At 43.8% G+C, this 25,790-nt stretch overlaps 1 protein-coding gene across 1 annotated transcript; it reads left to right on the top strand.

The window, feature by feature from the left end:
* The first annotated feature begins 1,980 nt into the window (after nucleotides 1–1,980).
* Nucleotides 1,981–25,113, top strand: CUL1 (cullin 1). Its single transcript, XM_087400942.1, has 19 exons — nucleotides 1,981–2,360; nucleotides 2,540–2,639; nucleotides 2,756–2,941; nucleotides 3,152–3,199; nucleotides 3,296–3,499; nucleotides 3,725–3,802; nucleotides 4,079–4,168; nucleotides 4,320–4,400; nucleotides 12,660–12,722; nucleotides 12,932–12,967; nucleotides 22,519–22,605; nucleotides 22,719–22,868; nucleotides 22,956–23,011; nucleotides 23,099–23,219; nucleotides 23,339–23,500; nucleotides 23,601–23,744; nucleotides 23,833–24,051; nucleotides 24,134–24,301; nucleotides 24,385–25,113. The coding sequence occupies exons 1-19, from the start codon at nucleotides 2,221–2,223 to the stop codon at nucleotides 24,484–24,486; spliced, it is 2,235 nt and encodes a 744-aa protein (XP_087257068.1). The 5' UTR covers nucleotides 1,981–2,220; the 3' UTR covers nucleotides 24,487–25,113.
* The last annotated feature ends 677 nt before the right edge of the window (nucleotides 25,114–25,790 follow it).

The following is a 25,790-nucleotide window of genomic DNA, read 5'->3' as shown; positions in this document are numbered from 1 at the left end:
CAATGCACAAGGTTGTTGTGGTGTGGTAGAGCGCTATGCGAGGTGAGCTTGTACATACCTTTAGGAATTATAAATCCTTTCATTACTTTGTCATAAACATATGACACAACACAACATAAAACTTATGAGACAACTTGATATCAACAACGAATTGCATCATATTTTTTGGTCTTTCATTAAAATAAAAAAGGATATGACACAATTTGATGTTGTTATGGAGTTGTGTCATAAGTTTCATGTTGTTTAGTTTTGAAAAGAAAAACATAAGATGCAATCCGATGCTGTTATCGATTCGTGTCAAAAGTTTCAAATAAATACCCCACAAAACATCAAAATTATGACACGACTCGATAACAGGATTGAGTTGTATCATCACTTTGCCCCCCCCAAAAAAAGCAGAGAGATGACACAACTCGATGTTGTTATCGCGTTGTGTCATAATTTTGATGTGGGAGGGGGGGGGGGCAAGAAATGAGAGGATTCACAATTTTCCAAGGTTTGAGAAACCTCACTTGACAACAGTCTAAGCTGCCATAATGACCTTGTGCATCTCCAAAAGCTATTGCCAGATAGTTGGATAGATGGAGATCTACCGATGCAGAGTCTCCAACTACTCATTGGTCATCAACAAATTATGTGTGATCAAGGCTATGCAAGTAACTGATTGAGTGCATACGAGTGAAGCATTGGCAATGAAGAAAATGGTTATCGTCATGGTGTTGCCAAGTTGTGGCATAAGTTTTTTTAAACAAAAAGCTCTTTCATATCAATTTTCATTGAAATAAATTTCTATACCATTCGTAACGATATAAGAAATTTGTGCTCTTTTTGTAGAATCAATTGTTTTTAGAGAGAAACGTATGAAAAATAATACTACTTTTAAAAAAGAGGCAATAATCTTAAGATTTTAAATGAAAACTTTTTTTGAGAACCCATGACATTTTCTCACTTCATCTACAATAGTGTTCTTGGTCACTCATGAACTTGATAAGAGAACCAAACCAATAGATAATGAGCTCAAATATAAATTTGAGGTGCTACCTTATATCGTTTTTTGGATATTCTTAACATTTTATCATCGTTGTCTTATTCTAGGCTTCATCTTTGGCACATAGTCCTTCCATCATGACTTGGTTCACGTAATTTGCTAAGTACTCCTCTCACATCCACGTAGGTTGGATTATGGTTACAAGGCACTTTGTTTTGAGAGGGAGCACTACAAATTGGCAGGTTTAGTAAAAGCTTCACAATGGCAGCTTAGAGCATTAGCCCCACAGTGGCATCTCAAAGAGTTCTCATATTTAGGCATGCTGGATGGCACATCCTCTAGCACACAACACCAAGGAGTTTCCATCGTGGAGCTATTCACAATCACATCATAGCAATGATATACCAGCCTTGACTCCAGATGAGATTTGTGAGTGGAAAGAGAAATTACTCTGATCTTTTATTGCCAAAGGGTAGTTTATAAAGCTAACTTTGACCTCGTAGGTCTTGAGAGAATGGATGTAGATGTACCGCATGCTTATACGGATCACACTCCACTTTCATACGCATTTGTAGGTAATCTCTGAGCATGAAGGACTTCCATCTACATCAATGAGTGACCGACCGATTTTAGTGACGTATAAGCATCACATTCATGCATGGATTCGATGCGATTAATTGCCATAACAGATGATACAAATACACATCAACAGTTCAGCAGCACTCGAGGGAAATGCACGTGTGCGGGGTGCAGGAAATGTGTGCGGTGGGGCATGTTGCGCAGCAAAGCGGGGAGGGGGGGGGGCATGGGACCTGGATGATTGTTTGGGGGGGGGGGGGTAAGAGAGAGAACCAAGGGTTACAATGGCAGGCGACTCTTGAGGAAAAAGAAAGGAAAGGGGAGGGGAGACCAGAAAGGGGAAAACTAAAAGAAAAGAGGGGAACAGGAAGAGAGAGAAGGAAGAAAAGAAGGAAAGAAAAGAAGGGAGAGAGAGAGAAGAAGAAGAAGACTGTAATTAAGGAGTTTGAGAGAAGGGCAACCTTTGGCTTTGTTGTTTTGTATGCGCTTACACATCATCGGGGCTTTTGTGCCCTCGTTCCCTTTTGCTCTGCTCTCCACGATGCTCTCCTTCCTTCTCCCTCCTCCGCCCTAACTTCCTCTGATTTTCTCCTCCCCCCTTACCCTTTTCGCTTCCTCCCAATTCGATCGCTCCCCCTTCCCCCTCCCCTGCCATGACGATGCCCGAACGTAAGGTCATCGAGCTCGAACAAGGATGGGATTTCATGAAGAAAGGCATCACCAAGCTCAAGAACCTCCTCGAGGGCCTTCCCGAGCAGCAATTCAACCCCGAGGAGTATATGATGCTCTATACGTATCCTGCCTCAGTTGTGCTTCGATATTTTGTCGCTTGTCGCATTTTGTGTCCTCCGCGTCTTGGGAAATATGCAACGCCCGTGGCTCGTTAGCATGAATAGATCACGGTGTTTAGAATTCCGAGGCTTAGAATTATTATACTATTTGCTTGCGGCTCTCTTGACTCGTGGTCCTCAGAACGATTTACAACATGTGCACACAAAAACCCCCTCAAGACTATTCACAGCAGCTTTACGACCGGTACAGAGAATCGTTTGAAGAGTACATCCATTCCGTGGTATGCATGTGCCATGCTTTTGTCAGAATTCTTGTGGTTAAGCGAACGCTGGTTTCCTCTTTTAGCTTTGGCAATTTGGTTCTCCTAGTATTATAGTGCCTTTGCGATTGTGGCAGGTTTTGCCTGCTCTAAGGGATAAGCATGACGAGTTTATGTTGAGGGAGCTGGTACACCGTTGGGATAATCACAAGATCATGGTGAGATGGTTATCACGGTTTTTCAACTATTTGGATAGATACTTCATCGCGAGACGATCTCTTCCAGGCCTGAATGAAGTGGGCCTTATATGCTTTCGGGACCTGGTAATGCCTAACTTTGCAATGGAGAATTCATGATTGTATTCTTACTTTTCGTAACTTAGTCCCACCTTAATGAAGAGATGGCAATTAGATGCATCTTTGATCCACTGTGCAAAGGGGAACTGTATCAAACTTTGTGGTATTGGAAAGAAAGATCACTGCCTTGTGTGTATGTTAAGTATCTGATGCGGAGATTTTGTATTCTGCATCCAGGTTTATCAAGAGATGAAGCACAATGTCAAGGATGCTGTGATTATGCTGGTAGGCTTCTTTGCTATTGACAGCTTTCTATTGTTGAATGTCCTTATTGCTATAGTGGTATCTCTTACAGTTTTTTGTACTCTACCCTGTCCATAGATTGATCGGGAACGCGAGGGAGAGCAGATCGATCGAGCCCTGCTAAAAAATGTGCTAGGCATATTTGTGGAGATAGGAATGGGAGGAATGGAAGCATATGAGAATGATTTTGAGATGTTTATGCTGCAAGATACTGCCGCATATTATTCCCGAAAGGCTGCCTCTTGGATAGAAGAAGATTCATGCCCTGATTATATGCTCAAGGTACTACGTTCTTTGCTGCAGTCTCGATGTTGTACATGTTAACTCATCTCTCTCTCTCTCTCTCTCTCTCTCTCTCTCTCAGACACCCACCCACCCACGTGCCTGCCCACTCGCCGAACCCCACCCCCACCCCCACCTCCCACCTCCTCTGCTCCTCCTTCCCCCATCTTTCTCCCTCCCCCTCTCTTGATGAAGCTCACCCTGGATGCTTTTTCATAAATCTAGGCTGAGGAGTGTTTGAAGCGAGAAAAGGAAAGGGTTGGGCATTATCTTCATTCAACCAGTGAACCAAAGCTGTTGGAGGTAAGCTTATTTTCTTTTCCTTTCCTTGTGCACGTTAGTGTTTTTAGGGGTTTATAAGTGCGTTAGGGGTTCATAAGAACAATTTGGAACATAGCTTCTGTACTAGAATTGAACACTGAATGGTCTTTGGAGGCAGTGGCTGGAATGAGTGTAGGCACAGCAGCCATTGGTTGGAAACTTTAATTGACAGAAGACTTGCCTTGGGGTCTTGACTCCTGAGAGATTAAACTCTGTGGTCCTGATCTTTATCAATGAAAAACTCATGTTGTTTTACAGAAAGTACAGCATGAATTGCTTTCTCAGTATGAACAGCAGCTCTTGGAGAAAGAACATTCAGGATGCCATGCACTGCTCCGGGATGACAAGGTCAATCCTGTTTCACGTTTTGGCTTTGCTGTTGTTTTGGAAGCTGCATGATACAGGAGTTGTTTTGAGATCGCCATTGTTAAATTCTGGGTTTTAGAAGTTCTGGACTGGGAGCAAGGCTAATTAAAACCCTTACTGCTTTTGTTTGTAGGTGGAGGACCTTTCAAGGATGTATAGGCTCTTTTGCAAGATAACAAGGGGCCTTGACCCTATAGCGAACATTTTTAGAAAGGTCAGTTGTTTTTTCAAACTGTTGGCAATGCTGTGAATCCTTTCCTCTCACAGTTTTGACAGCGTCAGTAACCCCATTGGCATGTGTTCTCCTTAATAATATCATATAATATTGAAAGGCAACCATGGCGTTGTTGGAGGCATCCCGCTAAGCAACAACACATAATCTTGCCCGAGTCCAGTATGTTTGTTGACAGAGAGAGGCTGTTAAAGTCTCGTTCTTCATATTATCGAGTAACTCTTGTCCTTGGGATTTTCTTTCGTCGTAGCTGCAGGAGCAAATGATTTGCTAGCAAAGTAGATCTCCTTTGGAATCATTCATATATTTTGACGATATTCAGTCACACGGATTGAAAGAGCACATCAAAGTAACGTCACTTGGTCCACTGGGCACATGCACCTTCGTGCATGCCTTGTTTGCTACACTTTTGACATGAAAGTGAAGAAGATATTGTACTTTAACACGTTGCTTAAGCTTTTACTTTTGTGCTTATTTATGTAGTTGTTCCTTCAGGTGCACAGTCTGAGCCTGGCCAACTGTATGTAGGAAATATTTGGTGCTTGCAGCCATCTGTGCATTGCCCAAAAGTGGATATTGGAGAAAGCTGAACCTGAGAGTCAAAGTCGAGAACTCTTCCCCTCCCCATGTAACTGCCTGAGTGCTTGATGGCTTTTACAGGGTGTCCTATTCCGGATTCTTGAGTTGTCCCCTTTCCAATTTGGGCCATCCAGCTCGTTTGTCTCTAGAATACCGTGGTTGTCTCTTGCACCAGCCTAGTGCAAATGGGGGCACAAGGTCAGTGACTGACACTGCTGTACCTGAAGGCCTTGACTGAGTCTGCTGAATGGAACTCCAGTATCCTACAACTGGATCTCCTTGGGGTGGCATCTTTGAGAACTGACCGTGTCATCATGGTAGCCTTCAAGAGGTCCACATAGTCAACTCTCAATCATCAAGCTGTAGGTGTCGCATGCGTTTGCATTGAAGCTCCCTCTTCTGATTGTCTAGCCCATCTTTGACCTCCATTCTCCCTGTTGAGAACTCCAGGACATCCAAATACTCCATAGCAACCTATCAAATTTGAGAATATATACTCTTAAGCGTGCTTCTTGATTGCTTGAGTGCCATCATGTCCTATACTGTGAGTATGTCCCCCCATACATTGAAAAATGGGAAATTCCCATTAATTAGTTGTGGAGAAGAGAAGAGGGGTACAAAGAAAAGGGGAAGGGCATGATTAAACTAAGGGATGAAGGGGGGAGGGAGAAGTTCCAATTAAGAGGGACCACTTAAGGAGGCATTAAAGAAAGCGGCACTCACTGATATCTTCAGCCCTGTTAGTATTTATGGCCCCGTCCTTAATCTGGGAATCTAAGTAACACTTGCTGTTGTTTGCCTGCACAAAGGATCTGATTTTGTGTACCAATGCTCACTGTTTGACATTTGCAGAGTCACGCTGCTGTCTGCAAATCTTGTCTTGGAAATACTTGGGGCAACTTCCAAGGATAGTTCCTGAACCACCCCTTGTTCTTGCTTCTTAGGCTGGTCCTCCTTTTGTGGATCCATCTTTTTTAATCTGCAATCATGTGCTATGTGTCCAGGCTCATTGCAGTAGATGGATTTCTTCCTTGTCTTCTTGCCTCCACCTTCTAGAGAGTCCTACTTCTTGCCTCCACCTTCTAGAGAGTCCTACTAACTTCTTCTTGGAATTACTTTGTCCAGGTTTCCCCTTGTTGTTTTGGTTGTTCGCCTTTCCTTTGCTTGATACAATAAATTCCTTGTCTTTGTTACATCAGCCCGCTCTTGACCTCTTACACTCACCTCGACCCATCTCCTTCACTCTTTTCACTAAGGGTGGTATTAGCCCTTATGAAGCTTCAGAATTGCCGATTGAAAGATGATGAGGGTTTATGCATTGAATTCATTGCATATGGGATTAAGATCCTAGCCCCGATCCTAGCGAAGCTCTTTGATGAAGCTGTTTGCCATGCACCTAGACCCTTAACACCATTTCAACTATTCACAAGGTAGGCGATCCCATGAATCCGGAGAAGTATAGGACCATCATGATTGGATATGTCATGTCCAAGATCTATGCAGCAGTTCTTGATATCGAGATTACCCACTTCGCAGAGATGCAGGGAGAGGGGCAGGCCGGGTTCATTTATGACCATGGGACCATGGATCACATACTTACATTTAGATGTATCATCGAGGAGGCCAGGGCACGGAAGTAGAAGGTTTATTGTTACTTTGTGGATTTTCGAGAAGCCTTGGATATGGTACCGAGGGCTCGCCTCATTAGACAATTGCAGGATTTGAGTTATGACCATGAGATCATTTGGGCTGTCATGGCACTTTACAAGAGAGTCTCAGGCAGAGTCCGGATAGGGACTGGATAGACAGAGGAGATTGTGAGTACTATTGGGGTCAAACAAGGGTGTCCTCTTTCGTCCACCCTATTTGGCCTTTACATAGAAGAGCTCGAGACCTTTATGCAGATTTGGGAGGACTTTGGTGCTTTTATCCTCCTCTGCAGAGGGCCTTCAGAGACATTTAGATGCACTACAGTCCTTTTGTGAATCACATGATTTGAAGGTCAACCTTGGCAAAACAAGGTTATGATCTTCAATACCTCCCGAGCAGCCATGCATAGAGAGCAATTCACCTTTGATGGATAGATTGTCTTATCTTACACATACCTAGGGGTTCTGTTTTTTGGCCCTATTTTTGATGAGACCGGCTATGCAAGCTTGTCTCAGCAGAGGGATGCCTCTTGTGCTTACACTCGCATTTTCAGGACTCCAAGACCATGGCCCTCTTATTCAACTCCTTGGTCCAACCACCTTGGATGTATGGCAGCGTTTGTTGGGGTCGGATCTCTTGGATGTAGAGTGAGCGTTTCCAAGTTCTCATGTTGTCATGGATGATTCGCAGTAAGTTGTCGGTTCCCCATTAGATGAGTTTGGATCACCCCTGCTACAGCTTGATGCAACATTCCATGTCATCATGTATCTATATCGTGTCAGAGGGTACAGGGACTGCACTTAAGGACGTCGCAGACTGCCATGGCTAGCATTATTCTCCTCTATGGGCCTAGCAGCTGAGGGTGACCAGAGATGCTGGTACACACACACATGCAGGTGGTTTGAGAGATTGGGGCTCCATATTGATAGACTTTGCCCCTTCTAGTACATCATTGACACGCCATTTCGCCTACTTAGGTATCACGAGGTTAACTAAGTCATACACGAGGACCTCCTACAGCTACACACTTTCCGGACCCTTGGTTGGAACTAAGTAAACTCTCGATGAAGCTTAGCTTCTATAGAGATAATTGAGATGTCTGGTGGGTGTGGGTGTAAGTGCCTCACACAGCAAAGCTGGCTCTCAAAACAAAACATCAGTGCCTACGTATTTCTGATGAGGGTTTTAGTGATCCTCGTGGATATACTCGGATTCACCTCCCCCCTTCATTGAGGATCCCTATTGGGTAGTTTCGGGTTTCTTCACATCGACTTCGCATTGAGAGTGGACGATCCGAGGGAGTACTCAGATTGAGTCATAGGAGCATTTCATCTTCAAATGTCCAGTATACTACGAGACAGGCTATAGTTTTGGGCCAGTCTCCCGCTTCCTCGCCATCCTAGACCAGAGATGTTTGGCCGGCTTCATCCATGGGGCAGACATTGAAAGCGCTTACTTAGATCACAGAGAGAGGGATGAGGCGCACTGACATTGGACAAACTCTTTTGTGAGCATGATCACAGAGTTTTTTAGTCGGACCACATAGGTTATCATCCCAGGGGCTTGCGACACATACGAGACTTGGAGGTAGTAACGCAACATACCCGATAGAGGACAGACTCATAGATTACACTTGGAGACATCCCTTTCATGTTCAGGGTTGGGGCACGACCGACAGGGGTTACCTAGACGCAGAGCCTTTGCCAGGAGACCACACCGAGTAGCGCCCAAAGATAGTCGTCAACACTCCATCTCTGACTTCTTTCTACCACTGTCTAACCAGTGGCTAGGTCCTCCATGATATTGGGCCGGATTTTCTTTGTATTTTGATGAGATCATATTGACATTATGTCATGACTTTGTATTGATGTTCTTATGGCTATGTAGCATGCAATATGGGTGTTGGTGGTTGTTTAGTAGCTCCACCCCACCCTTTCAACTTGTTTGTATGAGGTTTCTCACAGTCTCATAGACCCACTGGTCTTTTGAAGACTTTAATAAACTTTTTTCTTTCTTTCTTTCTATTGTCCATCTATTTCTTTTCTTTGGCTGCTTCTTGCATGTGCATCGGCCATGGCTCCTCAAAAGTGAGTGGCTTGGATTGCTCTGCAATATGAATGTGGAAACGAAACCATTAAGGCTCCTAGGAAGCATATTGAGAACCAATATTACATGAGGCGTAGTTCACACCAAATACCTAAAATGAAATGTTTGAGAATTATCAAATGCCTTTGGATGGAAAATGATACACAGGAAATGATGCTAAATCCTTGTATCAAAGCTCCAAGGTCCAAAGTTGAAGATCAAATTAGGCAGATACATATAACAAGAGTCCACTATGCATCAAATTTCACCACATGGCATCAATGAGTGCACTCAATGATCAATTTTTTTGTTGTAAAGGTACTGCTGGTTGAATGCTTCCAAATGACGGTTATAGCACACAAAACCACCATGTTAATCACAAGTTCCTGTAGAATTAATCGTGAGGAATTTCAACTGAAATTGTTCAAAACAGGTGATGGGCGTTAAAACATCTGAATGAAAATTGCAGCCCAGAATTCTTGGGGAAAAGTTTGAATGGAGTTATTTATACAATAAGATGATGAGTACTATGGCAGCTTTGAAATTTGAATACAATGTAAGAAGAGATGGAGGATTGTGCACAAGAAACGAGGTGCAACAATAAAAAAGAAGTATCACGGGGCAAAAAGGCAGAAAAGCTAGAATTTTGAAAGCGTGGGTTTATTAAAAACAGAAGATTCTTAGTGAGAGTGCTTGAGCATAGAGAGCAGAGGATTGCTAAAACAGCAATGCATTTGCAAAGGTAAAACTGTTGCCTCTTAGATGCCCAAGGGGGAACCTACTCATTGTAGATGCTAGAAGACCTGGATGAACATTTTTTGACAGTCAATCTCCATATTTTTGAACCCTCTGAAAGCCTGGTTCATAGAGGCCAATCATGGTTTTAATGCATGGCATTGAATGTAAGGAAACATGGATAAACATGCTCTGGGCATTGAGTCAAATGCCTTTCTAATGTGTGATAGACCTTAAGTTTTTGGCACGTAAATATGTGACTCAGATGGTAGAAATACTTGGAACAGCCTTCCTCGTTAATATCAAATTGTTGTCCCGCCTCTGCTACTTTGAGATTCATTGAGAAGTTCTATCAAGGACTCAGCAAAGGGTCTTAGTGAGCCTTTGCCTCAGCCCATAGTGGCTTGTATAAGTGGTGTATCAAAGGAGTGGGGCATTTTTTGTTCGTTCCATGTTACGCCGTGATATTCATCCCAATAGTTGCAATGGATTAGGGACTCTACAAAGGATTCCACATGCAGTTGTGGTTCCATTGGGTTCGAAAAACGCATGTCGAGGGTTGCGGCACTTGCGATACCTGTCTTAGGAATGGCGAAACTGTGCTAACATTGCATGAAATGCCATGAATCATACCAGTTGTGGTTCGATTGGGTTCAATAATCGCATGTCGAGGGTTGCGGCACTCCCGATACCTGTCTTAGGAATGGCGAAACTGTGCTGACATTGCATGAAATGCCATGAATTATACATTGGATGAGCTTGGTTTTGACATTGCATGGATTAGGAAGTCTGAAATGTGACAGCCAAACTCTGCTGATGTTGCAAGACATGATGTATAGTTGGGCTCATAACTCTGCCTTCTCCACCCCTGTTGTTCCCTTTGTACCTCACTCGTCTCTTTTTTTCTTACCTTTGCCTTCATGACTTCCTCACCTCAAGCCCCTGGCCCATTGTGTTTTTGGACAGCATGGCTGTTTATTATTTTCACACCTCCACTTTCTCTTTTCACATATTTCCTAAGCCTTAAGCTCGTCCCCTTTTTAAATCTGTTTTTTGAACTTAAACTAATTGCTAGGAGTTCAGAGGATTTGTTGGACGAGTATCTTGCCACAATGCTCCAGATTCCAACAGAACCGTCGGCCATTTTGCAACTCCACAGTGCATTTGGGAGTACCAAGCCACCAAGTCATACCACAGCAATAGTAAGGGATGTTGAGGTCCACATCAATGGGATGGCAGAAAAGCGTACCTTTATTGTCACCCAGTTAGGCCCAGCAGATACCATCTTAGGCGCACCATGGCTCGCTGACCACCGGGCAATCGACAATTGGCAGGAGCGCACCATCTTAGTGCAGCATATAGATGGAAAGGCCCACCCGCAGTCCACTGCAGCCCACAGCAGCAGCAGTACAGCATAGCAGGTCTGCACAGTCAGCAGTCATCAGACAGGTGCAGACATTAGGACCAATCACAGACTGCCACGTGGCAGGCCGGGTCAGCAGCCATGTCAGCAGTTTGGCAGTCCACCCAGCACGTCGGCAGTGTGCAGAGCAGGTCGGGTCAGTTTGTGGGGTCCACCAGTCAGCAGCCCTATCCCTTTAAAACCCACCGCTCCTCTCTCTTTCTTGCATCCTTCAGTGTAGCAGCGGCCCCTCAAGGATTTCCTCCTTTAGCAGGAGCCTTCCCAGGAGTAGCAGCAGCCTCTCTAGTGTTGCATCCACCTCCAGCAGCATGCCCCAGGCCATTAGCAGCCCTTGCAGAACCCGCAGCAGTACAGTCACAGCATCAACTCCAGCAGATCTCACCCATAGCAGTAGCCTATAGTCTCCGCAAGAGCAGATGCAGCAGCTTCTCCTGCAGCAGCTCCTGTAGCCTGTATCCTCCCAAGGGGACAGACCAGTCATAGTTTCTTCGGCATATCCTGAGCCATAGCCTTGGCCCATGCATAGCTTCACGGCCTCAGCATACCTCTTCTGTGGGACTCAGACAAGCCCTCTTGAACGCAGAGGGAGAACATGTACAACAAGTCCCCAATAAAAGGAATGAAGATTGTAGGTAGCATAAACATGTTGTCTACAGTCATCTCTCTCTCTCTCTCTCTCTCTCTCTCTCTCTCTCTCTTCAAAATTCCATGCTTCCGCTCTCAGTAGTTAGGACGGGTACTCTCTCTCTCTCCAGTCAAAATTCCACGCTTCCGCTCTCAGTAGTTAGGACGGGCACAGTTAATGAGAGTATTCCAGGCCCCTTGTCGGTTACAAGTCTACCTGCAGCATGGAACTATATTGGAGTGCTTGGTATAGGAGTAATCCCAATTATGAGGCAACACCTGCACACTTGATTGGTCTACTGCCTACTCACTCCCATCTCGGACTCATCATTCCCTGCATTTCATGGAACTAACAACTGCTAACCTTTTTGTTCCACTTCCTCACTCCCAAGGTTTTTCCAACTATCTATTTCCAGTGCCAAGCAATGCCATTTCCATCCCATTTGGTACATCCTTTCCATTTAATGGGGAAAGTGTGGGTGACACCTCAGTAGAGATTGGGTACCCAACTTTAGTGGCATGTTGAATCCAGTCCAGGCCATGGTGTAGGGTATCCTTCCAACTCAGAAAGTTCAATGCAATTGACCCTGAAGGACAAAGAGTGCCAACCTTTTTATACACTAATGATGCACAAGCTGTATCAAGGAAAAGCCACAATTCAAATCCGCAGGAAAAAGGAATATTTCTTGATAACGATCATATAAATTCGGCAAGGGTAACCATAAGGTGAGTTCAATGAGATAGGACACATTTGAGTTTCCTGCTCTCTGTGTACACCCGGTGCCCTTTAAAACACCTGTGGCATGTTTTTGGTACAATGGATCACTCCTAGGCATATCATGAATTTTATGATTAAGGCCATCTCTACTTTGGGAGTGAGTAAGACTTGAATTACCGTCCATGCTATCATGATTGTGCATTGGCGATGCTATCATGATTGTGCATTGGTGATAATATGATTAAATGCTGTTTTTCAACGTTGTGATTTGGGTGGTATATTCCTTGCCTAAAAATGGTGCTAAGGTTAGTTTAGTAGTACATTTGATTGGTAACTTAGCTTTATCTTTATAAACTCCTGTCGTTGACAGAGTTAAGATGAATGTATTCTTTATTAACAAATCTTAGTCTTGCTCATTGTTTTGCAGCATGTGACTGATGAAGGGACTGCACTCGTTAAGCAGGCTGAAGATGCAGCAAGCAACAAGAAGGTACTTCCAGGGTTACAAAGCGTTGCAGCTGTGTGTGTTTTGAAGGGTTTTCTATGAAATTTTGTCCATCAAATGAAATTGATTACATTATCAAAGGCTGGTTTATTTTTTGTTTCACCGTGCTAGGGCTCCCATCCATTGACTGAAAGTGAGCTGATGAAATCGCTCCATAGATATTTGTGCTGATTATTGTCATTGTTTATTTGCAGGCAGAGAAGAAGGATACTGTTGGTGGTACAGAGCAGGTAGCACTCCTTGTTGCTTCACACACACACACACACGCGCGCGCACGCACGTGCGCGCACATATGCGTTTTTGTCAGATGATGTTTCTGTTACAAGTGTCTAGAATAGCTCCTTACGTGGGGACGTGCTCAAGTATTTACTGAAAGCTGATTCTTAAGTGTGTTTCACATTGCAAGTCCAGCCTCGTGGCATGTGACGATTTCTTCTAGTTAGCTTGCCTTTTATTCTCATGTCATCTTCATGAGCCATGTGACAGATGTGAGAGTCCAAGAAGTGTCTCAGTAATGTTTAGCGTTGTCTTAGTGAGCTGACTGAAATAAAAGGGTGCAATAATTAAGTGGGTTCTACACTTCTGAATCATAACATAGCTCTCAGGCTCCCTATGCAAGTTATGCTACTGAAATGCTGTAGGAATTTGTAAAACAAGGTTAGTGCTTGGATTACTGAATTGCTTTTAAGGGGACTAAAGCTCCAAAATCTTTTGGGATTCTGAGATAAACAAATTGGCTCTCTGGCCTCTGCAAATACAGGAGGTGACGGCTTCTGATTTGCACATAACTGAAATGCTATCCAATTTCTTATCTGGGATTTCCAATGGATGCAACAAGCCACCTTGCCTTAGGTGTTCCACCTTATTGACTTGGTGTTGTTGGCACTCTCAAACATAGAGCCTTCGTGAAGAGATCTGCTACTTGGCCGGACCATGCATTTCGACCACCACGATAGCAGTAGGACAGGACCCGAGGCAATAGAAATTTTGCTTGACCAAAGGTAACATTTGTTGAAACTTAGGATGTCTAGTACAAGGGGAGTCTAAGAAGGCTTTTCATTGTGTGCATTGTGTCCTGGATGTTTGGTATGTACCCCTTTTGGAACAAGAGACAATTCCGGATGGAGTAGTGATCTCAGACTTCTCTTTCTCTTAAACTTGAACCACTTGGTTCATCCAAGCATACTTGTACTGGGACTTGCTGCTAAATATGGCAGAAGTTAAGGAATCGAAAGAGATCGGGATCGTAGTGAGTTTCATAAAGTTCACATAACCGATGTGACTTAAAGCATCAATCCTCACGTTAGTGGATCCTATTTTGTATCAGATTTCAAGGTGGAAATCTAGCATGCGCTCAGACCATCTAGCCTTATGGTCACATAACTGTGAAGCATTAGAGAGTTACTTAATTGATGTGTTATCCACATACACCACACTTGGAGCTATATAAGTAATGCCTCCACTTCTTCAATACATGAATTACAACAAAGAGCTGGTTTTCATAGCCGTAGATTTAGTATGAAGGATCACTCTCCGAGCTTGAGGTTATCCAACATCACGGCCATAAACTCTTGTCACTAGTCTAGGTGTTAAGCCAAACTAGGCATAGGCCTTGGTCTAGGTCTTGGTATTCCACAGAGTTCATCCCAAGGGATCACCCATAAATGAGCCCTTAGATAGACTCACCTAGGGCATCCCTAATCCAAGGCCACTTGTACATGGGAAATTGTAAGAAATCTGCTTTGGCAATTTCTGTGGAAAAATATCCAGGTAGGGCTGGAAAAAAGGTTGGTTGAGGTACTCAGGAGGATCCTTTGTTGGTGTCTCCTCTACTGCCGTAACCAACAGAAGTGAAGTCTTTACTTGACGTTTACGAACCCACTTCTTTACTTGTAGGGCAGAGGCAACTGGGGTTGAAGGAGAGTCCCTAGAACGAGTTAGCTCAATAAGTTTTCCCTGGTGGACAAACTGGGTAGTATGGCTGCGAAAACTGATTGATGGATCATAGTCGTAGATCCACTGTTGTCTGAGTATGACATCGTACCGAGAAAGAGTTCCACGAATCGATCCTTGGACACAAAGTACTTGAGTGGCCAAGGAAGGTTCGGGGTTGCTGGCAAGGCTCATGTGGATGGTATTTGTCATTCGAACAGCTTTGCCGTTCTTGTCTTGTGCTGGGGTAGCATCTTCTGTTTGGGAAGTGCTATGTTTCATATTGGAATTTTACTTTGGTCGCTTGGGACAATCGAACCATCTATGGTCGCCTGTACTGACGGTACGAAGTTCTTTTGTGCTGGAGTTGTTTTTCTTTTCAGTGGCCGCACCTTTATGTTGGTGATGACGGTCATGACTTTGTGAAGAGGAAGAGTCGCGATCCTTGGAGGAGTGCTTCTGTTGGGATCCAGCATACGATTTTTGAGACTTGTGGGGATCTTGAGACTGTCGCTGACCTTGATTACCCGAGTTTTTTCAGAACTTGGGGTTATCTTGAGTGCGAGCACCCTTAGCCATAGTAGAGTTCTGTGTTCTATTAGAACTCTGCTTCCTTGTGTTTTGGAAATCGGTAATGCGCTCCGCGTAAGCAATAGCGCTAGCTGTGGTGGTGATGTTTGATTTGAGAACATCAATATGTAACGAGGGATTTAGGCTTGAGATGAAAGCATGAAGGCAATCATCATCAGTTAAACCATTGATCTCTAGCACCAATGTGGTGAACTGAGAGATGTAGGAAGACAGGGAGCCCGTTTGCTCCAACTGTCGGAGTTTTGAACGTGCTTGGAAGTCCGCATTGGCAGGTATGAACTGCTTACGGAGCACGTGTTCAAAACGTCCCCATGTTAACACACTTTTGCCATCCTTTAAGCGTCGTTGCCACCATAGGAAAGCTGTATCCTTGAGGAGGGAGGTTGGCAAAGCAATCTTTTTGCCTTGAGTGAGGTCAACAGTATCAAAGTACATGCGCAGTTTTGCGAGCCATTGGTCAACTGTTTTGCGATTTTGTCGACCAGTGTAGGCTTCCGGAAGTTTAATGTCAAGTCTTTTAGTTTTGGAAGCTTGGAGTAAGCGGTAGAGGACACGGAGTTTAGTGTTTTCTACCTCTGGTGGGAACGAGTCCACATAGTCGTCTAGTGGTGTCACATCATCCTCTGTATGTGTGATACTGCGAGAATCCTAGAGTTGTTGGGCTTTCTGGACCAAGTCGGAGATGCTGTCCTGAAGTTGGGAAATTTGAAGTTGAAGTAGTGCTTCGCCTTGTAAGTTGACTTCAGGGGTCTTTTTTGAACTTGAGTCGTTGATCTCCGGAGAGGTTGCACGCGAGCGTTGCGACATATCTGAGGTCCCTGTGAGAAGAGCACGAACATGCGCTCTAGTTTGTACCATTCCTAGAAGAAGATCCGGGCTGCTCCCTGAGGTTGCTCATGTTGGAGGGGGCATGCGAGGACGGATGGAACCACCTGTGGAAATGTGGTAAAGGAGGTCTTGTCTGAGGTAACACTGGTGATGCCGAAGTGGGTGTTACTGCTTGTGAGAGTACAGGGTTAGGTTGCAGAGTCCACGGATTTGAGAAGGGATTAGGAGCTGTTGTCGGGAGCGGAGGATATCCAGGAGAAGGAGTACCTTCAGAGTGTAAATATTGTCTTGGGGAAGGTAAAACTTGTGCAGGAGGATATCTGGGAGCTGAAGGAGGTGGAGAGTACCCTGGAGATGCTGAAGCTGAGGGGTAAAAGTCTCTCCAAAGATGGACAGCAAACTCGTGAGGAATATCGGGTTCTGGGTATCTACGTGTCTCGTGAAACACAACCTGGACTGTGCTGAGGAAGTAATGTAATAGAGGTCACGCAGAAGGTATAGGATAGGGTCCAAATCGCTGTAAGGGCATGTGACACAGAAGACCCACAATGCAAAAGCTCCGAAATGGGCTGGTTGTGCAATGAACACGATATTGTGTGATAGATGATGCCTGGGGTGTCCTTGAGGGGACTGGGGCATTACCAGGGGTTTCCATGCTTTAAGGAGGGGGCTTTCATTTGCTGTAATTTGATAATTATTAATGAGCAGCAAATAACAATATGAAAGAGAATCCTTAGAAATAGAATGGAAAGAATCCACCTGGAATAGATTAGATCTGCCAGACTTTGCTGAAAAGTATGTACCAACGGTGGGCTTCGGGCTGGAAAAAAGTACAGCATCAATTGCGAGTTGAAGGAGGTCCTGATGTCGAGTTGGTAGAAGACAATAGTCAGGGTTCAAATTTCGAAATTAGGGTTGCTGTAGAGGGAGGCGATTCAGCGACCAAACAGTCCGGTTGTGGGCAGAAATTTGTCGCCAACAATGGCATGATCAACCAGTTGGGGCTTGAGCTGTTGATAGAGGCGAGGTTTTCTTGTACAAGAGGGGTTGGCTGAGGGAATTTGCTGTACAACAAGGCCTCTGTTCGCAGGCTGAGATGCCGAGGTGAAGAGATCTAGCAGGCTGTGCAGAGATTGGCGTCAGGCTGTCACTCTTGAGGGCGATGGAACGCATCCATGGTTGAGCAGAGGCTGGCGAACATATAGAAGGCTGAGGGCATGATTGGCGTGACTATGAAAGGCCGCCAAAGGCTGAGCAAAAACCTGCAAACAGGGATCGGCAAGCTTGACGTGGGCTGGCAAGCAGAAAATGGCAAGGGAGGGGCAGAATTGGCCTGTTAGACTGTACGGAACAGCAGGCATGACTTTCGAGAAGAGGGCGCGACTTATGAGATGCCAAAAACCGATTTGCGAAGGCTGCAATAACTGCTAGGCCTTGGAGGAGTCAAAACTCTTCATCAAAAGGTGTGTCCGATGGTGGAAAAGGTGCATCCCTTGGGTTTGGGACAGCCCAAGCTCAAAGACACGATTTTTGTCGTGTCCATTCACATCAACTCGTGATGTGAGGGAGATGGAGAGGCCACTGATGACTTTAGGTGGGGTTGGCGCTAAAAAATTTTACGCTCATTCTCTCTATCTCTTCCATGCACAACGTGCATGGATATCCTTCTAGTGGAAAGAGATGTATCAGATAGGCGCTAGAAGGTGGGGGGCATTTCACAGATCGTGACAGAAATAGTCCTAAAGTATAAACTGATCCCTTAAAAAGGGTCCACTACTTGGACCTCACCTTATCACTAATGCTAGCTCATGCTATGACCTTCGGGTTGTAACACATGCTCCAAGTGAGAACACATAGCAATATTTTTATCCATCTGTCCATCCCAATGTGCATCAGTAGAGCCATAATCTTCAGTTTCGGTATAAACTAACGGTTAACCCATAGTGCATGGTAGCCTTTGGATACCTCAAAGCTCTTCTTGGCTACTCTCCAATGTTACTTCCGTTGCTGTTTCATAAACTGACTCACTTTGTGCATAACATATGTGATGTTGGGTCTTCTAGTGGTAAAGTAAATTAGGCTATCCGCAACATGCCTAGACAAATTGGCATCCCCCAAAGCGGAGTTTCCATAAGTTATCAAATTATTCACTTTCATGGGCTTATGTTCTTCCATGTTAAACCTTTTTAAAATATATTTTAGATATAATCAATGAGAGGATAAATTTGCCATGCCAAATGACTTATAGAGTTGAGCCTTTATTGGTGTTGCAAAGGCATCATTGCTACCCATTGGAAGTAACAATCTACATATAAAACTACTAATAAATGAGCTTGCACTCGACCTAAGCCCCTAGTCTTTTATTGCTTTACTAGAGCAATAGTTCAATGGCATGCTTCTCTTGTCACATTGTCATACTTGGAATCTCCTCCCGCCAAGGAGATTTTGGGTCAATCTCAATGCCTTCCAAGAGGGTCCATTGAAGAGGTAAAAGGTGAGAATATGAATGAGAGAGAGAGGGGCCATTGAAGAAAGAAAGAAAAAAGAAAGTCTATTCTTCGGAACACAAAAAAGGGTCTATGAGCCTAAAATAAGCTGATACAATGAACTGATGGGTGGAGCTAATAAATGGGCATCAACTCCCATGTTGCATACAACAAAATCCTTAATCCTGCCCATGACAACGTCAGTACGTAAAAAAGGGGAAAAAGACTCTCTGAGTGGAATTCTTTAGAGGGTGTCAACCCTATGAGGATGTTGTGGGGTAAAAATCCTATGATAGTGTTGGAAAGGTCACCTCCCCATCTGTAAGCCCCCATACGAGGGAGGTAGACCTAGGCATGGACAGTCTGCCACATGGACAGAGAATGAGGCTGCCACATGGGCAGCTCATGAGCTGCCATGTGGGCAGCATACAAGCATGGGATCCAGGCGCTGAAGGACCTGGTAGAAGCGACATGGCGCAACTGGAGGCGCCTGTATGGCGGGCCAAGTGGAGAGGGTAGTGGGCAGGTTCATAGCCTGCAAACAGGCCCTTAACATGGCGACACATGGCGGGTGACATCAGCAAAGGTACGGCTGCAGTACGTCAGCATGACGGAGCCCTGGGAGTCACTGCAGCATTGTCATCAACGTGTTGGCATTGGGCCGAGATGTGTCGGTGAAAGGGGGTGTTGGAAAGGTCACCTCCCCATCTGTAAGCCCCCATATGAGGAGAGCATGGTGGAGGTAGACCTAGGCATTCCACATGGACAGAGAACCTGAAATCTCTCAACTCGAGCCCACTCTATCTCTGATAGATCAAGCCCCAATAGAGGCTGACGTCGAACCAGAGAGTCAAAGAGATAAAAGGTGAGAAGATGAATGCGTGTGTGAGAGAGAGAGAGAGAGAGAGAGAGAGAGAGAGAGAGAGAGAGGTCCTTGGGAGGGTGTGCTAGGGCCCTTGTTGAGTACTAAGCTATGCTAAGCTAAAGAGCTCAAGAGCTCAAGCAAAAATCAAATACAAATTGAAGCAAATTGAGAGCTGGGACTCAAAAGCCCAAGCCCGGCACCGTGGTTGCTCTCTGGTGAGCTGTGAAAATATATTGGATCTGCGTTTGTCGAGCTGCCTCACGTTGTGGCGGGGGATGTGGTCTTCTCAATCTCTGGACCCGTTGGGCTATGTCCAGAGTGACTCCTCGTCTTTGGCTGTCTCCTTTGTGGAAAGATGAGATAGGGCGGACCTTGATCGTGTGTGCTCTGTGGAGAGAGAGAGAGAGAGAGAGAGAGAGAGAGGGGGGGGGGGGGGGTGATGGAAAAAAGCTTGCAAGGGAAAGAGAGAAGGGGCAATATAGGGAGCTTGAGGGAAGAGAGGTAAAGTAGAAGCCTCAAGCTTGAGGGAAGAGAGGTAAGGTAGAAGGCTCAAGCGTGAGGGAGGGTGAAGGGAGAGTGGCCTGATTGGAATGGAAAGTGGAGGGGAGAGTGGGGATTGAGTGGATGGTACTTTCAACCGGAATGCTTGGGGTAGAAATGTCTCGGGGACACCGGAATGCCATTCACAGGCATTTGGTTTTTTGTTTGGAAAAAGGACCTTGACTGGAACAAGGACGTTTTGGGGGCATTCCATGCATTCCTCTTCAGTATGATGTTTTGGAATGGCGTTCCCCCATTTCAAGAAGGGGGAGCTGCAGCCTGCGTTCCTTGGGAACTACAGATTTCCTAGCTTGACACCTCAGCTATTACTTTATTGTCCTATGTCTTATCCTATATGAAACATTCCGTATCATCAGATATTACTTTTATTTGCTGATCTAGAATCTAACAAAGAATTGATTTAAAGTAAGATCTAGGGACATAGAACACATTTCTAATGTATCTCTTTTCTCCATCAAGAAGGCATGTTAGAATGTCTTCAGTTCCTTTGATAAGCAGGTTTTGACCATTTCATAAGTCACTTTTGGATTGTCCTAATGTCTATCCATTTTTCAGTGACTAGATCAGTCTATTCTATGGCACAAAGCATCTGAATCAACAAACTAGCAATCAAATGTAGGATAATTACTCTGATCATTTGCGTGATTAAAGTGGAAATAAAAGGTTATCATTTTTGGACATTTTTGATCACATGTGAGTGTTTTGTGTGAGTTCATGTTTCAATACTTATACATCCGACCAACTATCTTCATCAAATGCAGTACGTTGTTCATTTTCAGGTCTCTTTTCCATGGTCTTTACACCATGAGTTCACATCATCTTGCAACGGTGGTGACACCTATTAGGAGGGTAGCCACAGCTGATACTGTATACAGTGTGAAGTCAGTAGCTGATACTTTATACAGTGTACAGCCAGTCATATCCAAGACAGGATGTTGGGATCTATTGCATGGGATGTGGATTCCACTACATGTGAAGTCACCTGGCTTCCCACAATATAAGCATGGCCCCTTGAACCCTCTATGATTTATTTACATCTTCCTTATGATACTCCTCGTTAGGAACCGAAGCTTTAAGCACTTTTTTGCATTCTGTTGAACTCAAATGATGGGAGCTTTGCTTGTGATACGGGGCTGCTGATAGAAAAGAACCATGTATGATTCAGTCTATCAAGTATGATCTAGGCCAAATCATTTTCATCACGTTGAGCAGATTCTTTGATCCTTCAACTATACTCAACAATTCCCTCAATCTTCCTTGTCAAAGAGAGGACATCCCTTTCTTTAAAGCAAGAATACATGATCTCTATTGCATGTGATTTCTTCAGGACTTTTGAAGTGGCTTCAGGATTGGCTCATGCTGTTGCACAGAGAACTTGCAAGTTCCTTTTTTAACCTTTTCACAAAATCTACTATTCTTTAGCACCTGCCTTTGGCTTCTTTTCAATGCCAACCACAATCTCTCCTTGTTCTACCTCTTCACAAAATCTGCTATTTCTTTCGCACGTGCCTTCTATGCCATCCACAATCTCTGATAAGCAATAGCTAAGATGCAGTTTTGTACCTTGTGCTTCCAGATGTGGTAGTTGGATAGCCCTTCCAATATGCATGCGTCCACAAGACCTACAATCTCCTTCATACAACAAACAAGACAATGTTTTGGAGTGCAATTTACTGCACTACTGCAAGAGTTGAATTATGACGATAGGATTTTGCATATTATCCAAAATTTGCAGAATCACTTATCCTAATGCGCCTAAAACTGCAAAGTAGTATTGCAACGCTTTTGAAAACTATTCCAGCTTGTTAAACACAGAAATAAACTGCTGTTACGACCATCTACTGTTTGGCATGCGGCCTGAGGCAACCAAAACCTGCAATAAATGCCTGATTCCTGCAACGTCTTTTGTAAATTCAGCATCACGGGGCAGTTTCACTAAAGACGTGCATGCCTTACATTGCACCTGTGTGCTTCCTTCTGATTTTTAGGAGAAAAAGTTCCAATATTCACATATTGTGGTGCAAGATGTCAGCTTGATTCACTAGTCTACATAGTCTATAGAAGCTGGCCTGTATTAACGCCGGACTATGGAAATGTAAGAAGGATCATTGTGCAAAAGATTGTAGCTCCATTGGGACTGGCAGGAGTACCTCTGCAAATGAGCATGAAATTTTTTTTTCTGGTCTCGGAGAGGGTAACTCATGACTTATTGTTGTCATAAAAGAATTTGCAACATATGACAGAGGTGAGTCGGGGCCAGGAATGTCCCAATACTTGAAGATCCCAATTTCTTCAAATTCTGAAAGGTGGTCAATGTCTAGCCATAAACTAAGACCCGTTTAGAACAGACATATTGTTGGGCTAAGGCAAGTAGGTCTGATGGTTAATCAACCCAATTGAAAAAAGGAAATTACTTCATATGCAGGATCTGCTAAAAGTCTTTTATGTTTAGGAGTTGTTTGAGGGTGTCAGGTCATCTTTGGTGCATGTGGAATTGATTTTAGAGTCTTTTTTGCAGGCTTTTGTGCGCAATGTTATCGAATTGCATGACAAATATCTACAGTATGTAAGCGAATGCTTTGTACATCATTCTCTTTTTCACAAGGTAAGTATGACTCGCAAATTTTAAAAAAACCTATACCATTTTTAGCTGAAGTTCACCTTTACCTTTTGTGACATTCTGAAGCAGCTGATATTTTCCATCATGTGAACTCGCAGGCTTTAAAAGAAGCTTTTGAAGTATTTTGCAACAAAGGTGTTGCAGGCAGCACAAGTGCAGAGCTTTTGGCAACTTTTTGTGACAACCTCTTGAAGAAAGGTGGCAGTGAAAAACTAAGTGATGAAGCTATTGAGGACACGCTTGAAAAGGTTCGTTAATGAAGTCATTCCTCTTGACAGAACATTCTGAATAGTTGAAAGAGAGACAGAGAAGTTGATGCATTCTCTTTTGTGCAGGTTGTCAAACTCCTTGCCTACATTAGTGATAAGGACCTGTTTGCAGAGTTCTATAGGTAGGAGAAGTATCCAAGGCTTAATCCTTTCCTCGAAAGTAACTCCAAGTTGAAGTTGATTGTAACTCATTTCACCTTTATCTGCAGGAAGAAACTTGCTCGCAGGCTTTTGTTTGATAAAAGTGCGAATGACGATCATGAGCGGAGTATCCTTACAAAACTAAAGCAACAATGTGGAGGACAGTTCACCTCTAAAATGGAGGGCATGGTTTGTGGCTAGCACCTTCCACCTGGTGGTTTCAAGAACATGGCCAATCTAATCATACAGCATGATTTCCCTTTTGTTCTCTTCTGCTTTTAAGAAATGTGGTGATTGAGTGTCTGCAGGTGACTGATTTGACTTTGGCAAGAGAGAACCAGGCTTCGTTTGAGGATTATCTATCTGAAAATTCTCAGTCACATCCTGGCATTGATTTGACTGTTACTGTGTTAACAACTGGGTTTTGGCCTAGTTACAAATCTTCAGATCTAGCATTGCCTGCAGAAATGGTATGCCCTTTATAATTTGCGGTGCTGCTTTGAGGCTTGCTTTTCCAGGGGGAAACTACCCTTTCTACGTGTATTTTAAAGAGTACGGGTAAATCTGCAGGTGAAGTGTGTGGAAACTTTCAAAGAGTTTTACCAGACCAAAACAAAGCATCGGAAACTGACATGGATATATTCCCTTGGGACATGTAACATTATTGGAAAGTTTGAGCCCAAGCATATTGAACTTATAGTCACCACTTACCAGGTATGGGTTTTGCTACATGTTAAAAAATAAATTGAAACTTTTTGTACACCCGCCCTTTGAGTGAATATGTCTGCTGTTACTGGTGCAGGCTGCAGTTTTACTATTATTCAATGCAGCAGATAGGCTCAGCTATTCAGATATTAAGGGCCAGTTGAACCTTACGGATGAGGATGTTACAAGATTGCTTCATTCACTATCATGTGCCAAGTACAAGATTCTCAACAAGGACCCCAACACAAAGGCAGTGGGCACTAATGACTTCTTTGAGTTCAACTCTAGATTTACTGACAAGATGAGGCGAATCAAGGTATTCAATAAGCCGGCTGATCTCTGATCATGCGTGCTCCTCTTAAATCTCTGGCATCTGCTGATAATTTAATCTTATGTAGATTCCCCTTCCCCCAATGGACGAGAAGAAGAAAGTTATTGAGGATGTGGACAAAGACAGGCGATATGCAATTGATGCCTCTATCGTTCGCATTATGAAGAGTCGCAAAGTTCTGCCACACCAACAGTTAGTCCTGGAGTGTGTAGAACAGTTGGGACGCATGTTTAAGGTAGGTACCTGCCCCTTTCTGGTTTTATATTGTATGTTTCTTGTTTTGAAGTAAAAACTCATCTACAACTGGTGTTGAAACAGCCTGATTTTAAGGTGATCAAGAAACGGATTGAAGACCTGATCGCTCGAGAATATTTGGAGCGTGACAAAGAGAATCCAAACATGTTCAGATACTTGGCATAAAGCAATTGATCATTCTGTATCTTGTCATATTTAGGTGCACTCGGAGCTTATTCAACACCAATATTTCCTTCGAGATCGCAACGAATTGCAAATGTTTGGTCCCCTTAAAAATTGTCTAAGAGTCATTGAAGGGAGACTTGTTGGAGAGGATACTTCATGCCAACCTATCTGATTTTGTTTGCTTAGTCATTCGTAGCCACTCTAGTAACTAGTTACATGAGTATGTCAAGGAACAAGATGCTCACATATTGTAAGAATCCCCTCCTTCCAGGTAAACCTTGATCAATTTGAAAACTATGATCCTAGTGGAAAGTGATTTTTACTCCCAAGGTACAGGCAAGGCCGTCTATTGTAGCCAGTGGGCTTTGCGAATGATTGAGCTGCCAGATATGTAGATTATGGCACACGATTGGCCTTCCTGTTCTGGTCAAAAGTGTGCACGTTGTACACACATTTATGTCTAGAGCTTTATCCATCTGAGTACCAGCATGAAGCAATACTCAATATCAAGCTCTACTTTCTTTTGAAAAACACTAGGAATCTGTGCTTTGGTAATGCTTTTCCTTCCAAGTGTGCACTCATGATTTTCAACATGCTTCTTATTCTAAGCAAGATGGCTATGATATGAGATACAGCAATGATAGTGCATGGATCGGGAAGATGGATGCATTTTTCATACTCTTTCGGGTGCTACATTTATGAATAGCCACTTGGTACTGATGATGCCTGCAGCTAAGTTTTCCATGTTTAAAGTTTTGATCGATTTTCATCTTTAGTGTCCAATGAGGTATGGTGAACTTTTGGTGCGATGTGTGCATAGATTACCAAATTCAGTATTAAAAACTTGTCAAGAAATCAGTGCATCTCTGACGGATAGCCATAAATTCTGCTCCTGATTCCCATCGACTGTTCTTGTTTCATTCCAACAAATGGGGGAATTTTGCTGCTTCATTGTGACACAACACCAGTTTCAACTCCAAAGAATAAAGCTAGTACTTAAAATTCCGAACAGCTTTTTTTTGTATCATATGTGTGTGTGTGTGTGTGTAGAGAGAGAGTGAGCGAGCCAGCCAGCCAGCCAGCTCCACTTGTATACTAGGAGTGATTTTTGAGAGAGAGAGAGAGAGAGAGAGAGAGAGAGAGAGAGAGAGAGCCAGCTCCACTTGTATACTAGGAGTGATTTTAGAGAGAGAGAGAGAGAGAGAGAGAGAGTCAGCCAGCCAGCTCCACTTGTATACTAGGAGTAATTTTTCTTGGGCTTCAAAAATACACACATTTGCGCGCGTGCGCACATACTCACACAC

Source organism: Dipteris shenzhenensis, chromosome 29, assembly GCF_047967505.1.
Source record: "Dipteris shenzhenensis isolate YYH24624 ecotype China chromosome 29, Dip_SZ_1.0, whole genome shotgun sequence".
NCBI classification, from domain to species: domain Eukaryota; kingdom Viridiplantae; phylum Streptophyta; class Polypodiopsida; order Gleicheniales; family Dipteridaceae; genus Dipteris; species Dipteris shenzhenensis.
This window is presented reverse-complemented; position numbering and strand designations above follow the sequence as displayed.

What these genes read in the sequence shown, in the direction of transcription:
- CUL1 (XM_087400942.1), top strand. Translation starts at nt 2,221, where the DNA reads ATGACGATGCCCGAACGTAAGGTCATCGAGCTCGAACAAGGATGGGAT. An exon ending in GTGAACCAAAGCTGTTGGAG is followed by an intron (nt 3,803 to 4,078) that starts GTAAGCTTATTT and finishes GTTGTTTTACAG; the next exon opens with AAAGTACAGCATGAATTGCT. An exon ending in TAGCGAACATTTTTAGAAAG is followed by an intron (nt 4,401 to 12,659) that starts GTCAGTTGTTTT and finishes ATTGTTTTGCAG; the next exon opens with CATGTGACTGATGAAGGGAC.